This window comes from Pelodiscus sinensis, chromosome 6 (assembly GCF_049634645.1).
Source record: "Pelodiscus sinensis isolate JC-2024 chromosome 6, ASM4963464v1, whole genome shotgun sequence".
Classification (NCBI taxonomy): Eukaryota; Metazoa; Chordata; order Testudines; family Trionychidae; genus Pelodiscus; species Pelodiscus sinensis.
This window is the reverse complement of record NC_134716.1, coordinates 110,291,237-110,311,565: the sequence shown is the minus strand read 5'-3', so window position 1 is coordinate 110,311,565 and position 20,329 is coordinate 110,291,237. Positions and strand designations below refer to the sequence as shown.

At 42.3% G+C, this 20,329-nt stretch overlaps 1 protein-coding gene across 4 annotated transcripts in view; it reads left to right on the top strand.

The window, feature by feature from the left end:
- The first annotated feature begins 2,706 nt into the window (after positions 1-2,706).
- Positions 2,707-20,329, top strand: part of NEDD4L (NEDD4 like E3 ubiquitin protein ligase) — a 296,429-nt gene continuing 278,806 nt past the window's right edge. For 3 of the 4 annotated variants that reach the window (XM_006116559.4, XM_006116558.4, XM_006116556.4), the window contains exon 1: positions 2,732-3,160. In XM_006116559.4, coding sequence (XP_006116621.1) covers positions 3,113-3,160 — 48 coding nt within the window. In that variant the 5' untranslated portion in view covers positions 2,732-3,112. The other variant, XM_075932622.1, reaches the window with a different exon arrangement.

Below are 20,329 nucleotides of genomic sequence, written 5' to 3'. Positions count from 1 at the left end.
TGCCTGTTTCACTGCAGCTTATTGATCTCTGGCATGGTTTCCTCATTTTTTTTTTTTACTTATGGAGATTATGGGTATTTTTATAGTTCTAAAAATTCAGGTCTGTCCCATCTGCAAATATGACAGGTTCAAAAACAATAAGGGACAGCCTCATATCTCAGAATAATTGCTTCAGCCTGGCAAACAATAGCCTTTGAATTTTCTTTAAAGAAACACAGTGTAATCCAGGTACATGCTGATTCTTTTTTTGCCCTGCAATTTAAATACGACATCTGTGTTGGCTGCCTTATTCTGCATCCATGAAGACTTTGAGTTTAAAGTTCTTCAGCCCTCCCCCTCCCCCACTCTAACCCAATGCACGCACACTCCCCCTGCTGTAACCCAATGCCCCTTCCCTCCCGCAGAGCCAGGCACCCCTAGAGTCCCCCCTTCCACTTTAACCCAATGCCTGGGTCTCACTGGAGCTGCTGTGGCGGCGGCAGCCATGTGCTTCTCTCTCTAGGCGCTGGGGCTTGTCTGCAGAGTGGCCGTGAGCAGTCCAGGCACGTGGCTCCAAACTAGCAAGAGCCTCATTTCTTTGAGCAAAGAGCCACATGTTGGCCACCCCTGCCATACGGCTTAGCCAGTGAAGGTGATTCAAGGCACTGTGGAATACATACCCACAATGCTTTATGTTTTTTGTCGATGAGGGAGCTACAGGTGACCATGAGTTGTGAACAGAGGGTACCAGAAAATTGGTTTGGTGAGTTCTCAGGTTTTGGCAACTTTTACATGTTGACAGCACTTTTGTCACCAAAATTTGCAAGTGTAGGAATAGCCTTATGCTGTGTTACAGAGCTAGAATCCTGTAAGGCAATGGTGGGCCATGGACCTCTGGCTGCTGGGGAGCAGTGGCTCCATTTCTGCCACGGTTGTTGGGAGAGGTGTGTCCTGCCCTGCTTTTCAGCCAGCTAATGCCGGGCAAGGGCGGGGTCTCCCCCCAGGTGTAGAAGAGCGGTTTGGGAGGAGTTGCTTGTTTATTCCATCTCATGAGTTTGTCATGAAATTGGATGTTTTAGATATGTACTAGGGAACACTGATCACTGCCATTGTACCACTTCCATAAGTGACAAGAAATGCAAGTTCTGAAATTCTTTACTCCTTTACCTTACAGGGCTGGAGAGTAGCTCTGAGCAGGGAATATATATTTTTTAATGAAAGGCTGGCCAAGAGATTGCATTCTTTTCTCTCAGATGCCAATCTTCAGAAATGTATCCTGCTTTTGATACCTCAAGGAAAGGCTAATTTTGAAGCTTCGTTCAGATAGTGCACATTCTTACTTGAGCTTTGAGCAGGGCATCTAGCAAGAGAACATTAGACTCTGTATTGGCAGATGAGATTCAAGGTGCTGGTTATTATCCACAAGGTCCTACATTTTCTTTGTCTCACAGACTATCCCACACCTCATTATGATACCTGGATCTGGCAGAGACTTAACAGAGAGATCTTATCTAATTCATCTATTTTATGTATTTGCTTTGGTCATTTATATGGTACAAATCATGATGGTATCCAGCTGCCAATATCCAAAATTAAAGTCAGTAATAGGAGATTTTACCGAGAAAGCCAGAGTACTCACTTTAAAGGTGATACAGGACACTTTGCTTTCCATAAACTGCATGTTCTGATTCTGAAATAATTTCTCTTATTTCATGCATGTCCTCCTTTATTCAAGCAATTACATTTGGTACATTAGAAATACGCTATTTCATCTAAATTGAAACATTTACCTAAACCATTCACACCTAAAGGGATTTCAAAGAAATTAATATATTAATACCTTTATTGATAACTAGCATTTTAAAATTATAATTAAAACATATACATCTTTTATTGAATATTTAGGTTTTATTAATTTTTAAAAGCACAAATCCTGGGATCAATACAATTGTTTTTAATGAAACAATACCAAACATTTGGAAACAGCCTTGTTTGTTTTTAAACACTTCCCCTGCTGTGTTTGCAACCCAAACACTATAGCGCAGAACAGGGTGAAATTAACCACTTTATAAATAAACTCAGTAGCTTGTTTGAGAGAAATGTACACAAGGAATCAGGGAGCATAAACAACCAGCCGCCCGTCGGGGTTTCATAGTCCTTTCGCTCTGACTAATCTCAGGAAGCTAAGTAAGGACATTTATTCTTTATTATTATTTACATCGGCTTGTTAACCTGTCAGTGTCCGTTTAAAGCGATGGAGGTAATTGCACATCTCGGCCACTGAGAGTCTCCCTCCCTCGTAGTCTCGCAGAGATGCTGACGCCGAGGGGAAGCCCTAACTCGGGCGCAGGGGGTGACAATACAAAGCCATCTCAGCACTGGGGATAGGAACCAAAAGCGCTGCACAAAGAACAAAGCGGATGGGAAGTCTCTCATTGTAGTGGCCCATTAAGAACCAGCCAAGCAGATTCCTCCACCTCTCTGCAGCATCCCCACACAATCAGGGGCACGTTAGAGACAGTCAGTCAGTCTGTCTGTCTCGCCCAGCCCTCCCTCCTCTCCTTTCATTTGCCATTGCTTCCAAAAGGGGGTGGAGGAACGCCAACAAATCAACCGAACTTGGCAGTTTTTCCGCCCCTACCGATGGCGTCTGTGATTGGGCCTGTCAGGCTCTTTCCCCGCCCCAGTGGGCTGCGGCGGCGGCTGGGTCTCCCTGCTGCTGGGAAGGGCCGGGAGTGTGGCTGCGGTTTGTGTGAGCGGCGCGTTGGCCGGGCGAGGAGGCGGCAGCGGCGCGGGGAGCTGAGCGGGGCAGGCTCTGCGCGGCGGCCGCTACCGAGCTGGCCAGCAGCTGAGTCGCGGCGGCGCGAGCTGGGCTTGGGGCTGCCTCTCGCCCCTGTGCTCTGAGCAGCCGCTGCGGGAGCGCCCGCCCCGGCCCCCGTCTGCACCGAGCTCCCTGCCCGAGGGGTGGCGCGGGACTCACCTGGATTTGTCCGGACGCTGGGGCGGGCTGGGCTGCGTGCATCGGCCGGGCAGTGCCCGCTGCTAGCAAGCTCTGCCCCTGCCCGGCCGCGGAGAGGGCTGCCCGGCTTTCGCGTGCTCCTGTGCCGAGCGGGACGCTCGCCCAGCGGGATCCATGGCGAACGGGGCGGTGGAGCCGGTCTATGGACTTTCTGAAGACGAAGTAAGTCGCTCGGGCTTGTGACACTTTTATTCCCGCCCCCCCCTTCCCAGCCCCTTTCCCGGCTGCGGTCCCCGCCCGCTGCTCGGAGCGGTCCGGCAGCAACGCCTGTGCATCGGCCCGGGGCTGCCCGGCGGAGCGGCAGGAAAGCGTAATGCACCTCGCCGGCACCCAGGCGCGCTGCAGCCCCGAGCCTCCAAGCCGCGGGGCCCCGTGTGCAGCGGAGCCCGGCTCCCCGCCGCGGGGCGCCTGGCTCGGGGGAGCTCCCCCGCTGCATGGATGGCGAGGGTCGGGCAGGCAGCCTGAGCGTAGCCTCCCAGCCCTGGGTGAGCCGGGGCGGCGCTGGGTGTAGGCTGAGGAGCCCTTGGCACCGCGCTGCCGGCAGGTGCTGTAAGGCCGGCGCCCCTTTGCCCCGGTGTGCGCGGAAGGCTGGGTGCGTATGGGGGGTAACGCGCTGGGTCAAGGAGCGAAGGGCTCCGGTTCCCGCGGGCCCCCTATTGCATGGCTGGGGGCGCCGGTGTGTGAGCCGCGCTGCATTACTCAGCACGCAGGTATTTCCTAGCCGCGTGAGCGGGCTGGGGGGCCGGCAGCGGGAGCCTCGCTGGGGTTTCCCTCCCCCTCCCCGGGAGGGAGCGTGGGGTTTGACAGCGGCTTGGCCGTGGGCTGGCTGAGCCATTGTCAGCCTCCGCGTTGGTTTTCAAGGAGGTTCCCGGGAGCCGGGGTTTTCTGTGAGATCCGCGCCGACGACAGCTTCTGGCTGTGTACAAGCACTTGGTATGTCTGCAAGTGTGACTGCAGGTCTTCAGGCACGCCCTGTGTGTGCACTAGAGATTTCCATAATCATGGCTCTGAGCTACCTGCACAAATTATCCTCCTCTGGCAGTGAGGTCACTGCTCAGAGAGATTTTTGCTGTTCGATTTACAGAGGATCTTCCCATAACTGTTGGGACATTGCCTCGTGTCTGCCTCTGCTTGTGTAGCACCTAACACAATGGGTTGCTGACGCTGATGGCCTTGAGTTCTGTCAACTGTACAATTCGGTATAGTGTAAATCTCTTGGTTAGGATTGTCATTTCTGGTTGGATATATTCTGGGCAATTTCATAGTGTACTATCTTTAAAAATTAATTTTTAGGTGTGTTTTTGAATCTCCAGGCCCATCCTGGAGGGTTGGCAACCATTGTTTGAGGAAGGACCCATATATTTAATTTGCCCGTAAAGAGATGTGGCATTACTTACGTTATCTTATACATTTCAGTTATGTTGTACAAGCACCCGTTATACCATTCTAGTGTTATGTAGGTCTGCTTTGTTCCTGTTTTCTTATCTGATCTTTTGATCTTTCACCTGGTTAGTAGAAAGGAGGCAGTGTGTCCCAGAAAGTGGCAAGATGCAGGCATTTGGGAACAAAGAACCAGACTTCAGACTGAGGTATTTATTGTAGGTGGAAAGACAGCTGCTGCTCTCAAGTCTTATTTAAGATCTCTGAAAACACTGTGTAGGAATACAAATTGCTCATGACTAAATACTATTTGTCGTACATGCCAATATATCTATATCTATATGGGACTAGATGTTTGGGTTGCATGTAAAGTGTTTTTGTATCTGGTAGCTAGTGTCAACATCAACCTTGTATTTAATGGTGTAATGTGGATGGAGCTTGATGTCTAATCCAGTGGTTCCCAAACTTTTTGGCAGCATGCCCCCTTTTTGATTTTTGAGAAACCCTCATGCCCTTCTCCCAAAAAAATAGCAGCAAAACTTGAGCAAAAAAACCTGACTGGGCTCAAAAAACAAATAGCAGTAAAACTTGGGGTGGGATTGATGGGGTGTGGGAGGGAGGAGAGAGGGGGTTTGGGTTGCCTCATGCCCCCTCTGGCATTTCTTCATGCCCCCCAGTTTGGAAACCCATGGTCTAATCAGTCCTGCAGGTCAGCCAAATTATCCAGTGTGTCCCAGTTACAGTATTAACTAGAGCCTTGTGTAGAAAAGTGGGTGGTGCTAACAAATTGAGCTTTTGTAGACACTGACAGAATAATCTACTCTGTCTTGATAGCATTGTTGATGTGCTGTTTGTGGTGAAGAATAATTACCTCTTTTTTTTTTGTCAGTAGAGAAATGGTGCTCAGTATAACAAATACCCAAACATATGTTAGTAAACTCTTCCTATTTCATGTATCTTATTGATATCAACTTCAACATTGCCACAGGCGAGCATCTTGATAACAAGGAAACAGATAGTGAATATGATGGGCATCATAGTAGGAGACTGAGTGTAAATACTATTGACTACTCAAATCCTTATTGAAACTGAGGGTTGTGCTCAAATTGAATCAAATGTAGGTGACTGAATTATTGATTTCACGTTAGTTAGGATCCTTTGTGGGTGGGAGTTGGTGAGTTGAGGATTCTTTTGTTTATAAATCTGTGAAAGTGATCAGATGCAAACAAACTTTGTGCAAACATAGAAAAGAGAATGCATTAGAAGGGGTTTAGCTGTTCTAATTATTAAGATAAAGGCAAAATTTGACTGCCATTCCTTTGCTCTCTCATCTGGCTTCGTAAGTCTTCTTCATATACTTATCACAAGCAATCTTGCCTACATGTGAATCCCCAGGAGCAAAGTACAACCGAAGCTCATTCTAATAAACTCTCAACATGTCTCCTTGTTTTACTGACTGGGATCATCTAAGCACTTCTAATGTCACCCGTGTGAATCCTATAACTAGGGTTCTATTGTAGCGTGGCCTGTAAAAGGCTCAGAATCCTGCATTGATATAGGCCTGTTACTGTAATGTTGGAGGGCTCTAATACTGTAAGTTGAAGAAACAAGTAGGACAACTGGGTGACTGTATTGGCACTGTATCCTGCATCAGTGGAGGTTTGGGACATTCATGTCTCAGAAGATAATAGTGAACACTTACCTGTCAAGAGACCCAAGGCTGAGGATGTTGCTTGCTGCTTTCAGGAGAGTGAGTGAGCTTTCTTTCCTCTGAAACTAGTGCTTATAAAAGATGCTGTGTTTTTCTTCACTTTATGCACAGAATATTTATGGCCTATAGATAGCGCAGGCTTCACATTCTGCTCCACTAGAGTTACTCAACCCTGAACTGGAGGTAATGAGAGGAAAGAAATTCCCAGTCAGGATTAGAAACCTATTGATTGTTAGGAAGAAATGGTCCCTGTCCAGACGAGTTCCTAATCTGAAAAAAACAAGTGCGGTGTTCCTGGTGCCTAGATGCCAATCTAATATTATTTTTTATGTAATATTTTATATGAATAATTTTTATCTTTCTATGCCTCTGGCCTCTTTCTAAAGCTTTTCTAACACTGCTAGCACAAATCCAGCAGTGTTTGTGGAAGGCATGCCTGAGACTACCAGCATGCTGCTTGTTTAGTTGTCTATATGGGTAACAGTTTTCCATTGCTACGGATATATATATATATATATATATATATATATATATATATATATTTTTAGATATAGGCTGGTTTTGAACCAGTAATCTGGTGGTAAAAGAACTTGTATTTCACAAACCATCTTGCTCTTCTGCAGACTTATTAGCGCACACACATTTTTGTATAACAATGTAACTTTTAAATTCTGTTCAGACTTTTTTTATTACTCCTAACGTCTGTGTGCATTTAGATGTTAATAGCCAGTCTAGATTCTACATGCTTACCAATGGAAATCATTCATTTAAAAAATAAGTTTGATGAATTTCATGATTGCCCATATAAATAGCAATGAAATTTGCAAAGAATTGAATGCAAATTTAACTTCTATTCATAAAGTCCTAGGATATTAGTAGGACTATTTGCATGACTAAAGTGAAGCATGTGCTTGAATGTTTGCAGGAGTTGGGCTTAAATTACAGCCTTTGGATAGTACTCACAATTTTCTATAGGCATCTCTCACGCAGAAGTGTTTGTCTTCAAAGAATTTGATAGACCAGAAAGAAAAATCCGAATATAACAAATGCATATTTCCATGTAGAAATAAACATGCATTTCATGTTATGAAACTAATTGAATAAGCAGAACTTGCTGTTCGCTGTAAATAATTTTAAATGTTTAGTTGGTATTTACAAATTCTTCAAGAGATCAGATTCTTTATCTTTAGTAAAGTATTTGGGTACTGCTATGAACATGATGCTCTGGTCAGAGCTTTATAGCTAAAAAATGCTAGTCCTTGGTAATGCGAGAAAAATACTTGAAATTTCCCATCTTGTGTATACTTTATGCCTTCCTCTCTGCACTGCATGCTTTAACTGTAGAGTGTTCATTTGTGCAGTTTCCATTCAAATGGGAGCATCTGGTGTGGAATGAGAACCAGAGATTTTTGCTGGTTTGGGAGAGCTGAGGCAGAGAAAATAAAAAACTACAGACAACCACTTAGGTGAAAAAAAGGAGACTGATAACGTCTGCTCTTGGCAACATGAACAGTACAGATACTGCATGCCCATGCTCCTAAATTCACAGCTATATACCTTACACGACTTTCTACGTGCCTAAGAAATGCCTCTTGCGTGTACGCTTTTACACACCTCAGTGACCAGTTTCTCTATGGTACATAGATACACATGTAACCTCTATAAAGACAGACAAAGTCTATGTGGGCTTCTATTATGGTCCTCAGTTTTCTTGCCTGTGCGCCTTCAAAGCTAAAATATATACTCAAATGATGCTAGAAGGCTAACTTATAGATACTACTACTCAGGCAGGCAGTCTCTCCATTAGAGTTGCCAGGTGTCCGGTTTTGAGCTGGACAGTCCAGTATTTGAGCTTTCTGTTCGGGAAACAAATTGATAAAATATAAATGTCCGGTATTTTCTAAATAAGATGTGACGTAGATTGTGATGTAACGTCAAGTGTGTCTGGTATTTTTGTTGAAACCATCTGGCAACCCTACTCTCCGTATAGTGTTAGTATATTAACAACTTGATAGTTTTTCTCCTCTCTAGGCCAGAATGTTGCCCTTTGTTGCATATGTGCAAAACGCTTTACTTTAAGTTTAGTTACATGCACAGAGCCCAAAGAACATTTTTTTAATACTTCTTTCAACTTCTTTCTCCCAAGTGTATCTTTGCAAAGATCACATTTTACAGTTCCTTATTCCCATAATTAAGAACCATTTTTAAAAAGGAGAAATATTTGGAGAATAAGTGCCATTAAACACATGAAAGCCATGTCTTCTGATTTTTTTTCTCCTTTATGCATTTGCATAGTTCATAGCTTTAACATTGTCTCTACCTTTATTGCATACCTTCTCTACTAGCCAAGGGTTATTTCTAATCTGGAAAAAAAAAGGCAAATAACTTGCACAGTTCTGAGTCCCTCTTTGGTTTAGTTTGTACAGTGTAAGTGACTGTCATAGTTAGTTGCTTTGTGATGCATTATGAGCTGTCACACAGGAACTTGTGTGTGGAAATTGCTGCCTTAAAATACAACAAAGGTGCAGCATGATAGCTCAGATGATAGCCATCACCATACACAGAGATCTCCTTCCTCATTAATTCTCATGCAGTAGTAGACTAGGTCAAGTAATAGGATATGTGCTTGTATTTCGAGTACTAAAGGAATCTCTATGGCCTTGCAGCATTATTGAATAAACAATAATACTGCCTTTAGAAATGAAACCAGACAACTTGAAAATATTATGGGAAGTGATACTAGTTGGATATATTTGTATCTTAGAGCATCTGTGAAGTCCAGTTAGAGTAAATGTGACAAATCCTGCTGAAGTTTTAGGTGTCTTCTGTGATGGATTTGATGCTGTGGTAACAAGGACTGTAGCTCTTACAGGATTCTCTCTGGTGGTAGATTGCATCACAGATGATGCATTTGGGACATGAGGGTTGGCTTTTTTTGTATGTGGTGTTTGGCTGTACCTGATGGAGTTCTGTTGTTCTGGAGTAATCTCCCTTTAAGGTCACTTGCCTGTTCTGTAGAACATCATTTGCACTGCTAACAAAAATGTGAGCTCAGGTTTCAATGGGATAATGTAACATACATTTCTTAAATGTAACATACATTTCTTAAATGTGTTTAACCCAGGCTATGACTATCACTAGTTCCCTTGGATCCCGAGGACTTCTTGTTTTTCTGTTCCTGTGGCTGATACTGGAACAGCAGTTTTGCTTTAAATCCTAGTTTCACTTCCTCAAATATATTTGCTTATTCTTAGACCAAGGTAAATTTCTCCAACACCATGGTCCTAAATCCCATCCTTGTTTTTGAAAGGGTCACAGGTGCACATGTGAGTTGTAACCAAACAGTTGGGAGATTGTCTTTTTGTTATGGGAAAGGAAAAGTCAGAACTGGTTGTGAAGTGTGTGTAATTTTGTGTGTGTGCTTTTAAGAGACAAACCTGAATCAGTCGGATCCAAACATTCTGAAGGTCTGCTCAAGATCTGAACTCTTGGGGCTCTCCGTTTTTAAAAAAGATCAAACTCTATAGTGTGGATTTTGTGTGGGGTTTTCTAAACCAAGTACTTGTGAAAATCCCTTTCTTAATTCACATGGAGGTGAGAAAACACTTAACCTATTGAAAGAGATTTTCTGCCTCAAAATTTGTCACATAAGTAATTGTTTGAAAAGGTTAAAAAAAGCCAAAAACAACCACCAAACACTTGATCTGTGATTTATCCTCCCACCTATTCTGAATAGTCTGATAAAACAAACTTCTTGAAGTTAGTCATAACAAACAATATGCTAGTTATAAGCAATCGAAAACATAAAGAAGCAACAATTAATTTTAATGCTTGTTCAAGTATAAGAACTTCTCAACCCTTTTTTGATTTTTCTTAGTGATATTATTTTACTATAAACTAGATTCCTAACACAGTGGGTCTCATTACATATCACATCTGGTGAAAGGTTAAATTCTGTATTCAGATTACTAAATTGAAATAAACCATTCTCTCTTTGAAGCTAAAATGTAAAGATTTAAATTGAATATATCAGGTACGTTGCTATTAAATCCTTTTGTGGGGAACAGTTGAAATGCATAAGTAATGAAACGAGGCCAGTAAAAATTCTCACAAATCAGTCAAAACCCTAGCTTGCAATCCTGAAAACAGGGATTCTTGTTTGCTACACCAATATACAGTAAACTTCCGATAATCCGGCACCTTTAGGACCCAGGGGGTGCCGGATTATCAGATATGCTGGACATATGCTGGACTATTGGAAGGGGAGGCTATGAGGGGTCTGGGGTGGGAGGGATGAGGGGCGGCGCTGCGGGACCAGGCTTATGAAACTGACCAGCGGCTGACTCGGGGAAGCCCGGGGCAGAGCAGCTGGGGTGCTGGGGTGGTCCCATAGTGCCGCCCCTCAGCGCTGCGGGACCAACCCGGCAGCACCCCAGCTGCTCTGCCCCAGACTTCCCCAAGTCAGTTGCTGCTGAAACTGAAGCCTGGGGCAGAACAGCTCCAATTGTCTGGCTGCCTGGAGCACTTCCGGGTTCCATGTGGTGCTGGACTAGCAGGCGTGCCGGACCACTGGATGCTGGAAAACTGGAGTTTTACTGTAGTAAGTTTATTAAACGCTATACATCGCTTTCCTTTTGTTTAAACAGTGTCTTTGGCCTTAATATTTGGCAACTGTTTTGAATAATAAAACACTGAAATGCCATTCTGCTGAGAGAGAACTTTTTTAAAAAAAAAAAACATAATTGGTGTGTATAACCAATGTACAAAGTGCTAAATGACTATTAAGATATCACCATTAGTAGTCAAGAAATGCAAAAGCTAGCATTGTTGCTGGAAAACAGATTATTATAGTTGAATTGTGTGCTGTATTCAGCAGTCTGTCTTTTATGATGTATTCTACTTTCAGCATAAAAACTAAAATGGAAGCCACCGCTATATTGTCCAAAGTAGCCTAGGAGATTTGACAGGCACCTAACACAAAAAGAATGGTATTCACATCTCACAGTAAGTGTAAAAATCCCACCATTGCAGGCTGACTGGTCCCTTTAAAAGTGAACAGGCTCTAGTAGTGAATCTGACTGATTATCTGCTGCTTAATTGGGAAAGGATCTGGGTTTGATAAGGGGGGGGGGGAGGAGAGAGGAAACTGTGGCAGCTTCTCTAACTTGTAGGTGGGCTAGACTTCACTGCCCTTTTCCAGTATCTAAAATAAAGAAAACCCCTCAACTCCTAAAAGAGCATGTCTACACTGGGGAGTTACTTTGAAATAACTCTACTTATTTTGAAATAACAAGATGAGTGTTGAGTGATAGAAATGTAGCCGTGTTAGTCTGGGGTAGCTGAAGCAAAATGCAGGACAATGTAGCACTTTAAAGACTAACAAGATGGTTTATTAGATGATGAGCTTTCGTGGGCCAGACCCACTTCCTCAGATCAAAATCATGAGTGTCCACACTGTCGAGCCTGTTACTTCAAAATAACAAGCCCATTATTTTGAAACAACTCCTGCTTGTAAAGAGGAATAGTTGATTTCAAAATAGCTACTTCAGGAGTTATTTCAAAATAACCTGGCAGTGTAGTCATAGCCATAGAAAGTAACTGGAGACTCAGAGTTAAGTCTTAAGGAATTTCAGCAAGGGTTGCACATCAGCCTTCTTAAATTCAAGTACCAAATAAATGAATTTAAATAACTTTATAAAATCTTATGGTGAAGAAACAAATAATAATCTAACATTTACAATGTAACAACCATTTTATAACCCAGATTGTCTTCACAGTTAAACATAAATAAAGAGAAAACAAAAGTAAGACTTGAATAGTTCAGTGTACACACAACACAGTAAGAAGAAACTGACAGAGCCAAAAGCTTAGATTTAGTTCACCAAAGTCTCAGACTGACTCTGATAATCAAATCTGCACCATATGCTAAGTCTGGACCATCTCTTCAACTGAGGGATCCCTACAAGCAAGTGAAGTCCAGGCAGACTCTTCCTATGCTGTGGATCACTCCTAGATAGCCAGCTGATAAGTCTGTACAAAGATACAGACTTAAAGAAAACCCTGTTACAAGAAAATACAAAAATGAGAACATCACACTAGATATGCCTCTTTCCCCATTACTACATTTGAAGAAGAGCTAAAGAATCACACTAACTGGGCAAGTGAACTAGAACAGTTTGGCTAAAATCAAAACAGCATTCAAAACATACTGTTAACACAAAATGCAGGACGATGTAGCACTTTAAAGACTAACAAGATGGTTTATTAGATGATGAGCTTTCGTGGGCCAGACCCACTTCCTCAGATCAAATAGTGGAAGAAAGTAGTCACAACCATATATACCAAAGGATACAATTAAAAAAAATGAACAAATATGAAAAGGACAAATCACATTGCAGAACAGAAGGGGGATGCGGGGTGGGGGGGGTGGGAAGGGGGAGGAAGGAAGGTAAGTGTCTGTGAATTGCTGATATTAAAGGTAGGGAGAGTGGGATGTTTGTGAGTTAATGGTATTACAGGTGATAATTGGGGAAACTGTCTTGGTAATGGGTGAGAAACTGTTAACACAAGTTAGTTTTCCTCTCCTAGTTTCTGCATGCTAACATGCCCATGTTCCCAGGTAGGGGGTTAACATCCTCATTCTGAAGCACTTTGCAGCAGGTAGTGATGAACAAACAGCCTGTTTTCTGCTCCTGGCTCAGGGTCTCCCAGCTCACAGGGAGCACATGGCCCTTAGAAAAGCAGCTGCCCTCTTTACTTGCTCATGGAGTCTGAATCCAGCAGCAAAGACCCAACCTACTGGAGCAGACCCTAACTACTACACTGAATTCCAGAATTTTCTGGGTATGGAGAACTAAATCTGCCTAGCAACAGTGACCCAGACACAGCTCACTGCTATCTCCCACTCAGGGGTCTCTTAAAGATATTAGGTGTGTGGGTTACACTTCCACTTATATTAAGTAACCCATGTAGTGTAGACAGATCTTAGAAATTTCTGCTGTTGTTTCTGGAGTTGTTTTTTCTGTTAACCAGGTTAAGAGAACAGCAACTTGACTGTGTTTTTGCTATTAAAAAAACAATATAATTGCAGTGGGAACAGTTAATTCATTCCCACCTCAAAACTGGCTGTGGAGGCTCTTGTCAAAATAAAAATCTCACACAGACACACCATTTCAAGCACTGTCTGAGGCTAAATATTTTGGAAAATGATGGGTGTACAGAGGTGGGTAACCTCTCTGAGATGTCACAGACCACGCTAGTAGTCTATAGTTACTTGTAACTGTTGAACATATGTATAAAACAGCAAGGCCAGTTCTATTAGTATAATTGCATATATAGTCTTCTTTCCCATCTTATGTACTGCACAGAGTTTTGATTAGTAAAATAGAGAACTGATTCTTGCATCAAGAGTTTGTGAAGAGTAGCAGCTGCATTAGATGTTTGCATTTAATAAGCAACTGGCACTATTATGAGTATCAAGGATGCAAGTGATTACATTTGTGTTTATTTTCTTGCTGTGACATAATAACAAAATTACTGGGTTGCAGTTGTCTCTGTAGTATAGTAATTTTGAATTGTGTTTTTTTGTTTTGTTAAAAAAAAAAAAAACCCAAAAGCTTGCATTTAAACCTGCCTTTAATGAGTAATCGGTGTGTATTTGGTATCAGCAGCACTAGCAAATAAATACTAGTTTTAAACTCTTTTAAATAAACAGTCAATCTAGTTTGTCATTTTAAATTGTGGGTTTTGTGGTTTGGGTAGCTAATGTCTTTTGCTACGGTGGAAATAATAGTCTTGTCTATTTTGTACAGTCTCTTGAAAGCCGCCAAAGTATTATGCTCTGTGTGTCTCTAGCAATTTCAGTCATATTACTAAGATACTTGTTAAAGTGAGCTTTACTTCTCCATCTTTTCCCTTTGTCTTGTGGTACAAAATTGTTTCAAGCATCATTTCATGTACTGGCCATGGGAGGGCACTGCCTAATGATAGAATGAAAGTGATCGTGTCTGTCATTGTGCCTCATTACTGCTATCTTTGGGGGGAAAGGGGGAGAGAACCTTTGGCATCCTGTATATCAGCCCACAACAATTCTAGGGAGACATCAGGCTTCTTGATATTGTGAGCATGGCTCTTTGTAGCTGTAGCTACTTCGGTCTGTGCTCTGCAATTTTCTTTTAGAGTTGCTGTAGCCAGTCAGATACTGAGTGGAAATTGGGCATGGCTTTGAGAGGGGAAGCAATAGGGGTGGCTTTTCCAATACTGGAAAAAGCAGCATCACAGTCTCAGTAGGTGATTAGCAACTGCAAGTCTGAGGGCTTCAGAGAGCATAACCCCCATCCCTTGTAGCCTGGCTGCAGCTCCTCCTTCACAAAAGACTATCTACATTACAAATGTCATGTGTCTTCTCAATGGGGCTGGGTCAGGGATTGCAGGATAGGCGCAACAAGCCACAGGTCTCAGCAATACTGGCAGGGAATACTGTATGGGTACAGTGACACCTCTGAAGCTAACGTGTACATGCAACAACTATTCCTGAGAGTCCTAGTGTGAGAAGAAAAGGTGGAGAATTACTTAATTTAAAAGCAACCTTGATTTGTAGGTGAGTCCCTCTCCTGAGCTGCTTGGCTGATAACTGAAACTAGGTTTAGCTGTGCTGACTGTCTGAGATTAGAAGAAGATGGGGAATTTAGTTAACCCAAGTATAGTAAAACCTCACCGTTATGTGGTTTGACTGGTCAGTTCATACCTCATTTGGAATCAGAAGTAGGCAATTGGGCAGCAGGGGAGACAGTAAAAAAGCAAATTCAGTATAGTACTGTGTTTACTGGAGAAAAAAAAAGGGGGGGGAAAGCAGATTTTTTTTCTTCTGCAAAGTTTCAAAGCTGTATTAAGTAGGGATGTAAGCAACTAGTCAACTACCCTATTAGCATATGCTAGTTGCTTTTCCCTCCCCATCTGCCATTGAAAAGGCAGAGCTGTAGTGGGGTTAGCTCTTGGTGCTGGGAGCTCACCCCGCTGCGGCTCTGCAGTTTCCCCCCTTAATGTATAATCGAGTAGTTGATGGAAATTACTTAATTAGCTGATTAAATGCAATTTAACATCCCTAGTGTTAAGTCAGCGTTGAGTTGTAAATTTTGAAAGACCAACGTCATTTTGTTCAGGGTTACAAACAACCTCCATTCCTGAGATGTTTTTAACTCGGAGGTTCTACTGTAATATATAACCCTTGGGGGAGCATAGACCTAAGGCTTTAAGAAAATGTATAGAGGGTATACACGTGATTGGATTTTATTTTTTGTAACTAGATTTGAAATCTCCTGCCTCTCTTCCTCCAAACCATAGTGAGCTCTGTATGCATGATACTTTTCACTGTAACAGCTGGTGTAATAAATCATAGAAGCAAAACCAGAGATGTCGTCTTCTAACTTTCATAGCTTCTTATGAACTTGAATAAGTCCTTTGCCTCTCCCGCTTTAATTTGTTTCATTTTAAATGTTAATTTTTAATTGCTTGGAGTATGAGGAATTTACTTACGGCAGCAAAACAAATGTCATCAGGTAGCACTTTTCATGTAAGAGAAACAAAGTACTATTCTGTAAACATTCCATTTCAAGATTGACTGTCACCAGGAAAGAGGAACACAGTTCTTCTGCTGGTCAGTGCAACTCCGTAACCTGTAATAGGTGTTTCCATCAGCTAGAATTAAAGTGTGTCTTTCAAAATCATTCAACCAACTGTTATGCTCACATTGATATTGTAGCTTTTAAATTCATATATTTGCTTTTTTATAAAAACACTGTTTTAGCATAAATAAGCTGTTGAAATAGATTAAATGTTAGTAAGGAAGAAGTGTCCAGGCTGACCTGCCCAGATTCTTACCAGGTGGTGATGGAATATTTTTTTTAACAATTAAAATGTAACTGATTGTCCCCTTAAAATGAGAGCGGCTATGCAACTACAGTCCTGATTGGGCAACAAATGCAATGGATGTAATTGCCGTTTTCTCCCTGAGGTCTTTGTCTTAACTCATATGAGCTGGCAGGATATGGTTGTCTGCCAGATTCTTGCTTTTAGAGAACAGGATTCTAGTAAATTTTAAAACCTTACTGGTCATGAGAATGGAGGCAGGAAGTATAGAGAAGAACATGTGTGACTGCAAGCCAAAACAAAAGCTGTTAAATCCAGGTTTTTGGCCTTTCACTTTGAATAGGATTTCCTTCTTCTTCTTGTAATGAAAAAGTTAATTTTCATTTTATTGAAATCATTCACACCAACTCACCAAGCCTTTATTTATATATTCTATATAAAAACATACAGACACCATGCAAAAACTTGTGTTCAATTCATTCTCTCTCATATAAATACACACTCACGTGTGTGTGTGTGTGTGTGTGTGTGTGTGTGTGTGTATATATAGGGGTGTGTACACACACACACACACACACACACAAAAATGGCCATACTGGGTTAGATCAAAGGTCCATCTAGCTCAGTATCTTGTTCTCTGACTTTTGGCCAATACCAGATGCCGCAGAGGGAATTAACAGAACAGGTAATGATCAAGTGATCCCTCCCTTGTCACCAATTCCCAGCTTCTGAGAAACCGGTTACAGACACCATTTCTACGCATCCTGGTAGTAACCATTGATGGACTAATACTCCCTGGATTTATCTAGCTCTTCTTTTGAACTCTTTTAAAGTCCTGGTTTTGACAACATCCTCTGGCAAGGAGTCCCACAGGTTGACTGTGTGTTGCACGAAGAAATACTTCCTTTTGTTTTAAACCTGTTACTTGTTAATTTCATTTGGTGGCCCCTCATTCTTGTGTTATGGGAGCAAGTAAATAACACATTTACTTTCTCCACACCAGTCATGATTTTACAGATTGTTCTAGCCTCCTTTAGTCTTCCCTTTTCTAAGCTGAAAAGTCCGAGATCTATTAATTTCTGCCCATATGGCAGAAGTCTACATCCCTAATGATTTTTTTCATGTTCCTTTTCTGAATCTTTTCCAATGCTAAGATAACTTGTTGTGAGATGGTGACCACATATGCAAGCATTTTAAAGATGTGGGTATATCATGGATTTATAGAGAGGCAATAAGATATTCTCTATCCCTTTTTAAATTATTCTTAGCATTCTGTGTTTTTTTTTTTTTTTTTTTTTTTTTTTTTTGACTGCTTCTGCACATTGAGTGGATGTTTTCAGAGAACTATCCACAATGACTTCAAGATCTCTCTTGACAGATAATAGCTAATTTAGTCCCTATCATTTTATACGTATAGCTGTGATTATTTTCCAAAATTCATTACATTAAAATTCATCTGCCATTTTGTTGCCAGTCACCTCGTTTTGTAAGAGACTTTTAGAAGCTCTTCACAGTCTGCTTTGAATTAACTGTTTTGAGCAGTTGAGTATCTTCTGCAGATTTTGCCACCTTGCTGTTTACCCCATTTCTCCAGATGGTTTATGAATATACTGAATAGGCTTGGTCCCCATACAGATCCCTGCGGGACACTGCTGTTTACCTCTCTCCATTGTGAAAACTGTCTATTCCTACCCTTCGTTTCCTGTTTTTTTTTTTTTTTTAACCAGTTATCAGTCCATGGGAGTACCTTCTCTCTCCTCCCATGACAGCTTCCTTTGCTTAAGAGCCTTTGTTGAGGGACCTTGTCAGAAGCTTTCTTGAAACCTAAGTACACTGTATCTATTGGACCCCCCCCCCCCCGTCCATATGTTTGTTGACCCTCTCAAAGAACCATAGTAGATTAGTAAGGCATGATTTCCCCGTATAGAAACCATGTTGACTTTTCCCCCAACAAATTATGTTCATCCATGTGTCTGGCAATTCTACTTTTTGCTGTAGTTTCAACCAGTTTGCCCCTTACTGAATTTAGACTTATTTGTCTGTAATTGTCAGGATCTCTTCTAGAGCCCTTTTTGAAAATTGGTGTCACATTTGCTAACTTCCAGTCATGTGGTACAGAAGCTGATTTAAAGGACTGGTTAAAAACAAGAGTTAATAGTTCCGCAGTTCCACATTTGAGTTTTTTGAGAACTCTTCGGTGAATGCCCATCTGGTCCTGGTGACTTATTTTCATGGCTAGTTTATCAATTTGTTCTAAACCCTCCTCTAATGACACCTCAGTCTGCGACAATATCTCAGTGTGCCACCTAAAAAAATGGCACTGATTTGGGAGTTTCCCTAATGCTCTCAGATGTGCAGGGGCAGCTCACATAAAAACTTGTTGGGACTTACCCCATGGTGGTTTGAGTGGGGGCGGGGGCTCAGCAAGGAGGGAGATCTGAATACAGGGAAGGCTCAAATACAAGGGCTGGGCTTGTCAGGGGGTACCTGGAAGGAGGGAGGTGGCGTAGATCTGGGTACAGTGAAGGTGGCCATGGGGGAGAAGCTCCCTCTACAGTCACCCCTTTCCCTGCAGTAGAGGAGCAATGGAGTGTGGGGGCATGTATGGAGCCTGGGGGAAGTTTCTGGGAATGGGTCAACCCTGGCTGTTGTATCTCCTGTGCCCAGCCCATCGGAGACGAGCATTTGAGCCTGGCACAGGGAGGATCCACAAGCTGGGGCATCCACAGCCCTGGGTGAGGCTGGGAGAGCCCGGTGCAGGGAGGCTCTGGATGTGGGTTGTAATGCTTGGAGAGGGCTCGGTGGAAATCCAGAGGCATGGGAGCTGTGCAGACTGGAGTGGGTCTGACCTGACAGTGGCACAGAGTTTCCCAGAAGCAACATGCAATAGGTGCGTGAGGTTTTTTTTGGCAAAGAGAACTAGGAGAACAATTGTGAGTTTGATCCCTACAGTAGGATGTGGTGAGCAAATAGGGCTGCCCTCAGGGTAAAGTGGTGCCCTAGGAAACTTTTGTATTTTGGCAGTCCTAGCTCCTGTTGCCTCCCCCATCCCTCCGTTGTCCCCAGGCTGTAGTGCCTTTTTGCTTCCCTGTGCCTTTCTGCCGTTGCCTCACATTCCCTCTGATGTTTTGAACCCCAGGCCCACCCTACTCCTTGCTTCTTGACCTAGCATCTTGGGCAGCTGCCCACCCAAAATGCTGGCCCTGGGAACTAAACAAGGCCAGACTGTGACTCTGTAGGGTCCTTATTTTTTACTTGTGTGGGCCTGACGTTGAGAAAGCAACCTCTGGGCTTTGAAAGAGCAGATGATAAGAGTAGTGGGCAGTTATGTAGTTAGCTGTTCAAGACATGTTATCTATTCATGGAGTAAAACGTAATGATACTTCTCCTGGGGAACTCTCATTCAATACAAAGTTAACTAATAACTATTTTTAAGTAACTGCTTCAATATTTTGGTTAGGTCCAAATCTTGGCTCATGGAACTACATTACAGCTGTACTTAACACAGAAAACCAACCCCCTGGGCTACTATTTGCTTGTTTGGACTCCACAAAATGATCTTTAAATTGAGTTTTGGACTAAAAATCTGTAATAGACAAGTTCCAGAGCACAAGAGTTTCCTGCAGTCACTGAGCCAACTCATGATGGCAGTTAACATAGTAACTTTAAATTAGAGTGTATAAACAGCTTGATATAGCTGTCAGATTTTTTTTCAGTTTATTGGCTTGGGGCTCATAGTTCTTTGTTTTTAAGAGTTTGATTTGATCTAGTGTTGCGTAGTACTGTGCAGCTATGTAAATAAATCAGTAGATGGGGATGTGAGGGAAAATATGCATTATTATTGCAGTTTAAACTTAAAGGCATGTAACCAGAATCAAGATTAAAAGGAGGAGAACCTCCTCCACACCACTCCTCATTCTTCCAAATTGGCTTTTACAATGCATATAGTATTCTCCTCTGAGGGGAAAATGGGGACCTTTTGGGGAAATGATTGCCTTGAATATTGATTCTGGTTAGATGCCTCTTTAAAACAGTATTTATAAAGAGTGAGTTGCTTAATTCCTTATTGTGCCCAGTGGATGTGTCATTGATGGTCTTAGATAGCAGCTAATACTTGGAAAAATAAACTTAGGTCTTGGACCAGTTTAGTTCTCCAGCCAGCCTGGAATAGAGGAAAATGAGTGTCCTCTGTGGCTGAACTTGAAGGTATTTTTTTTTAAATGCCAAATTAACACGATCCTGTAACTACAGATTGCTAGAAGACCATAACTCAATTAAATCCTATTTTGTTTACTACTTATATAGCACAGTAGTAGATCACGAGATGTAGTGCCATGCAAAACAAAACTAAATCGCTCCTTAATAGACAATGT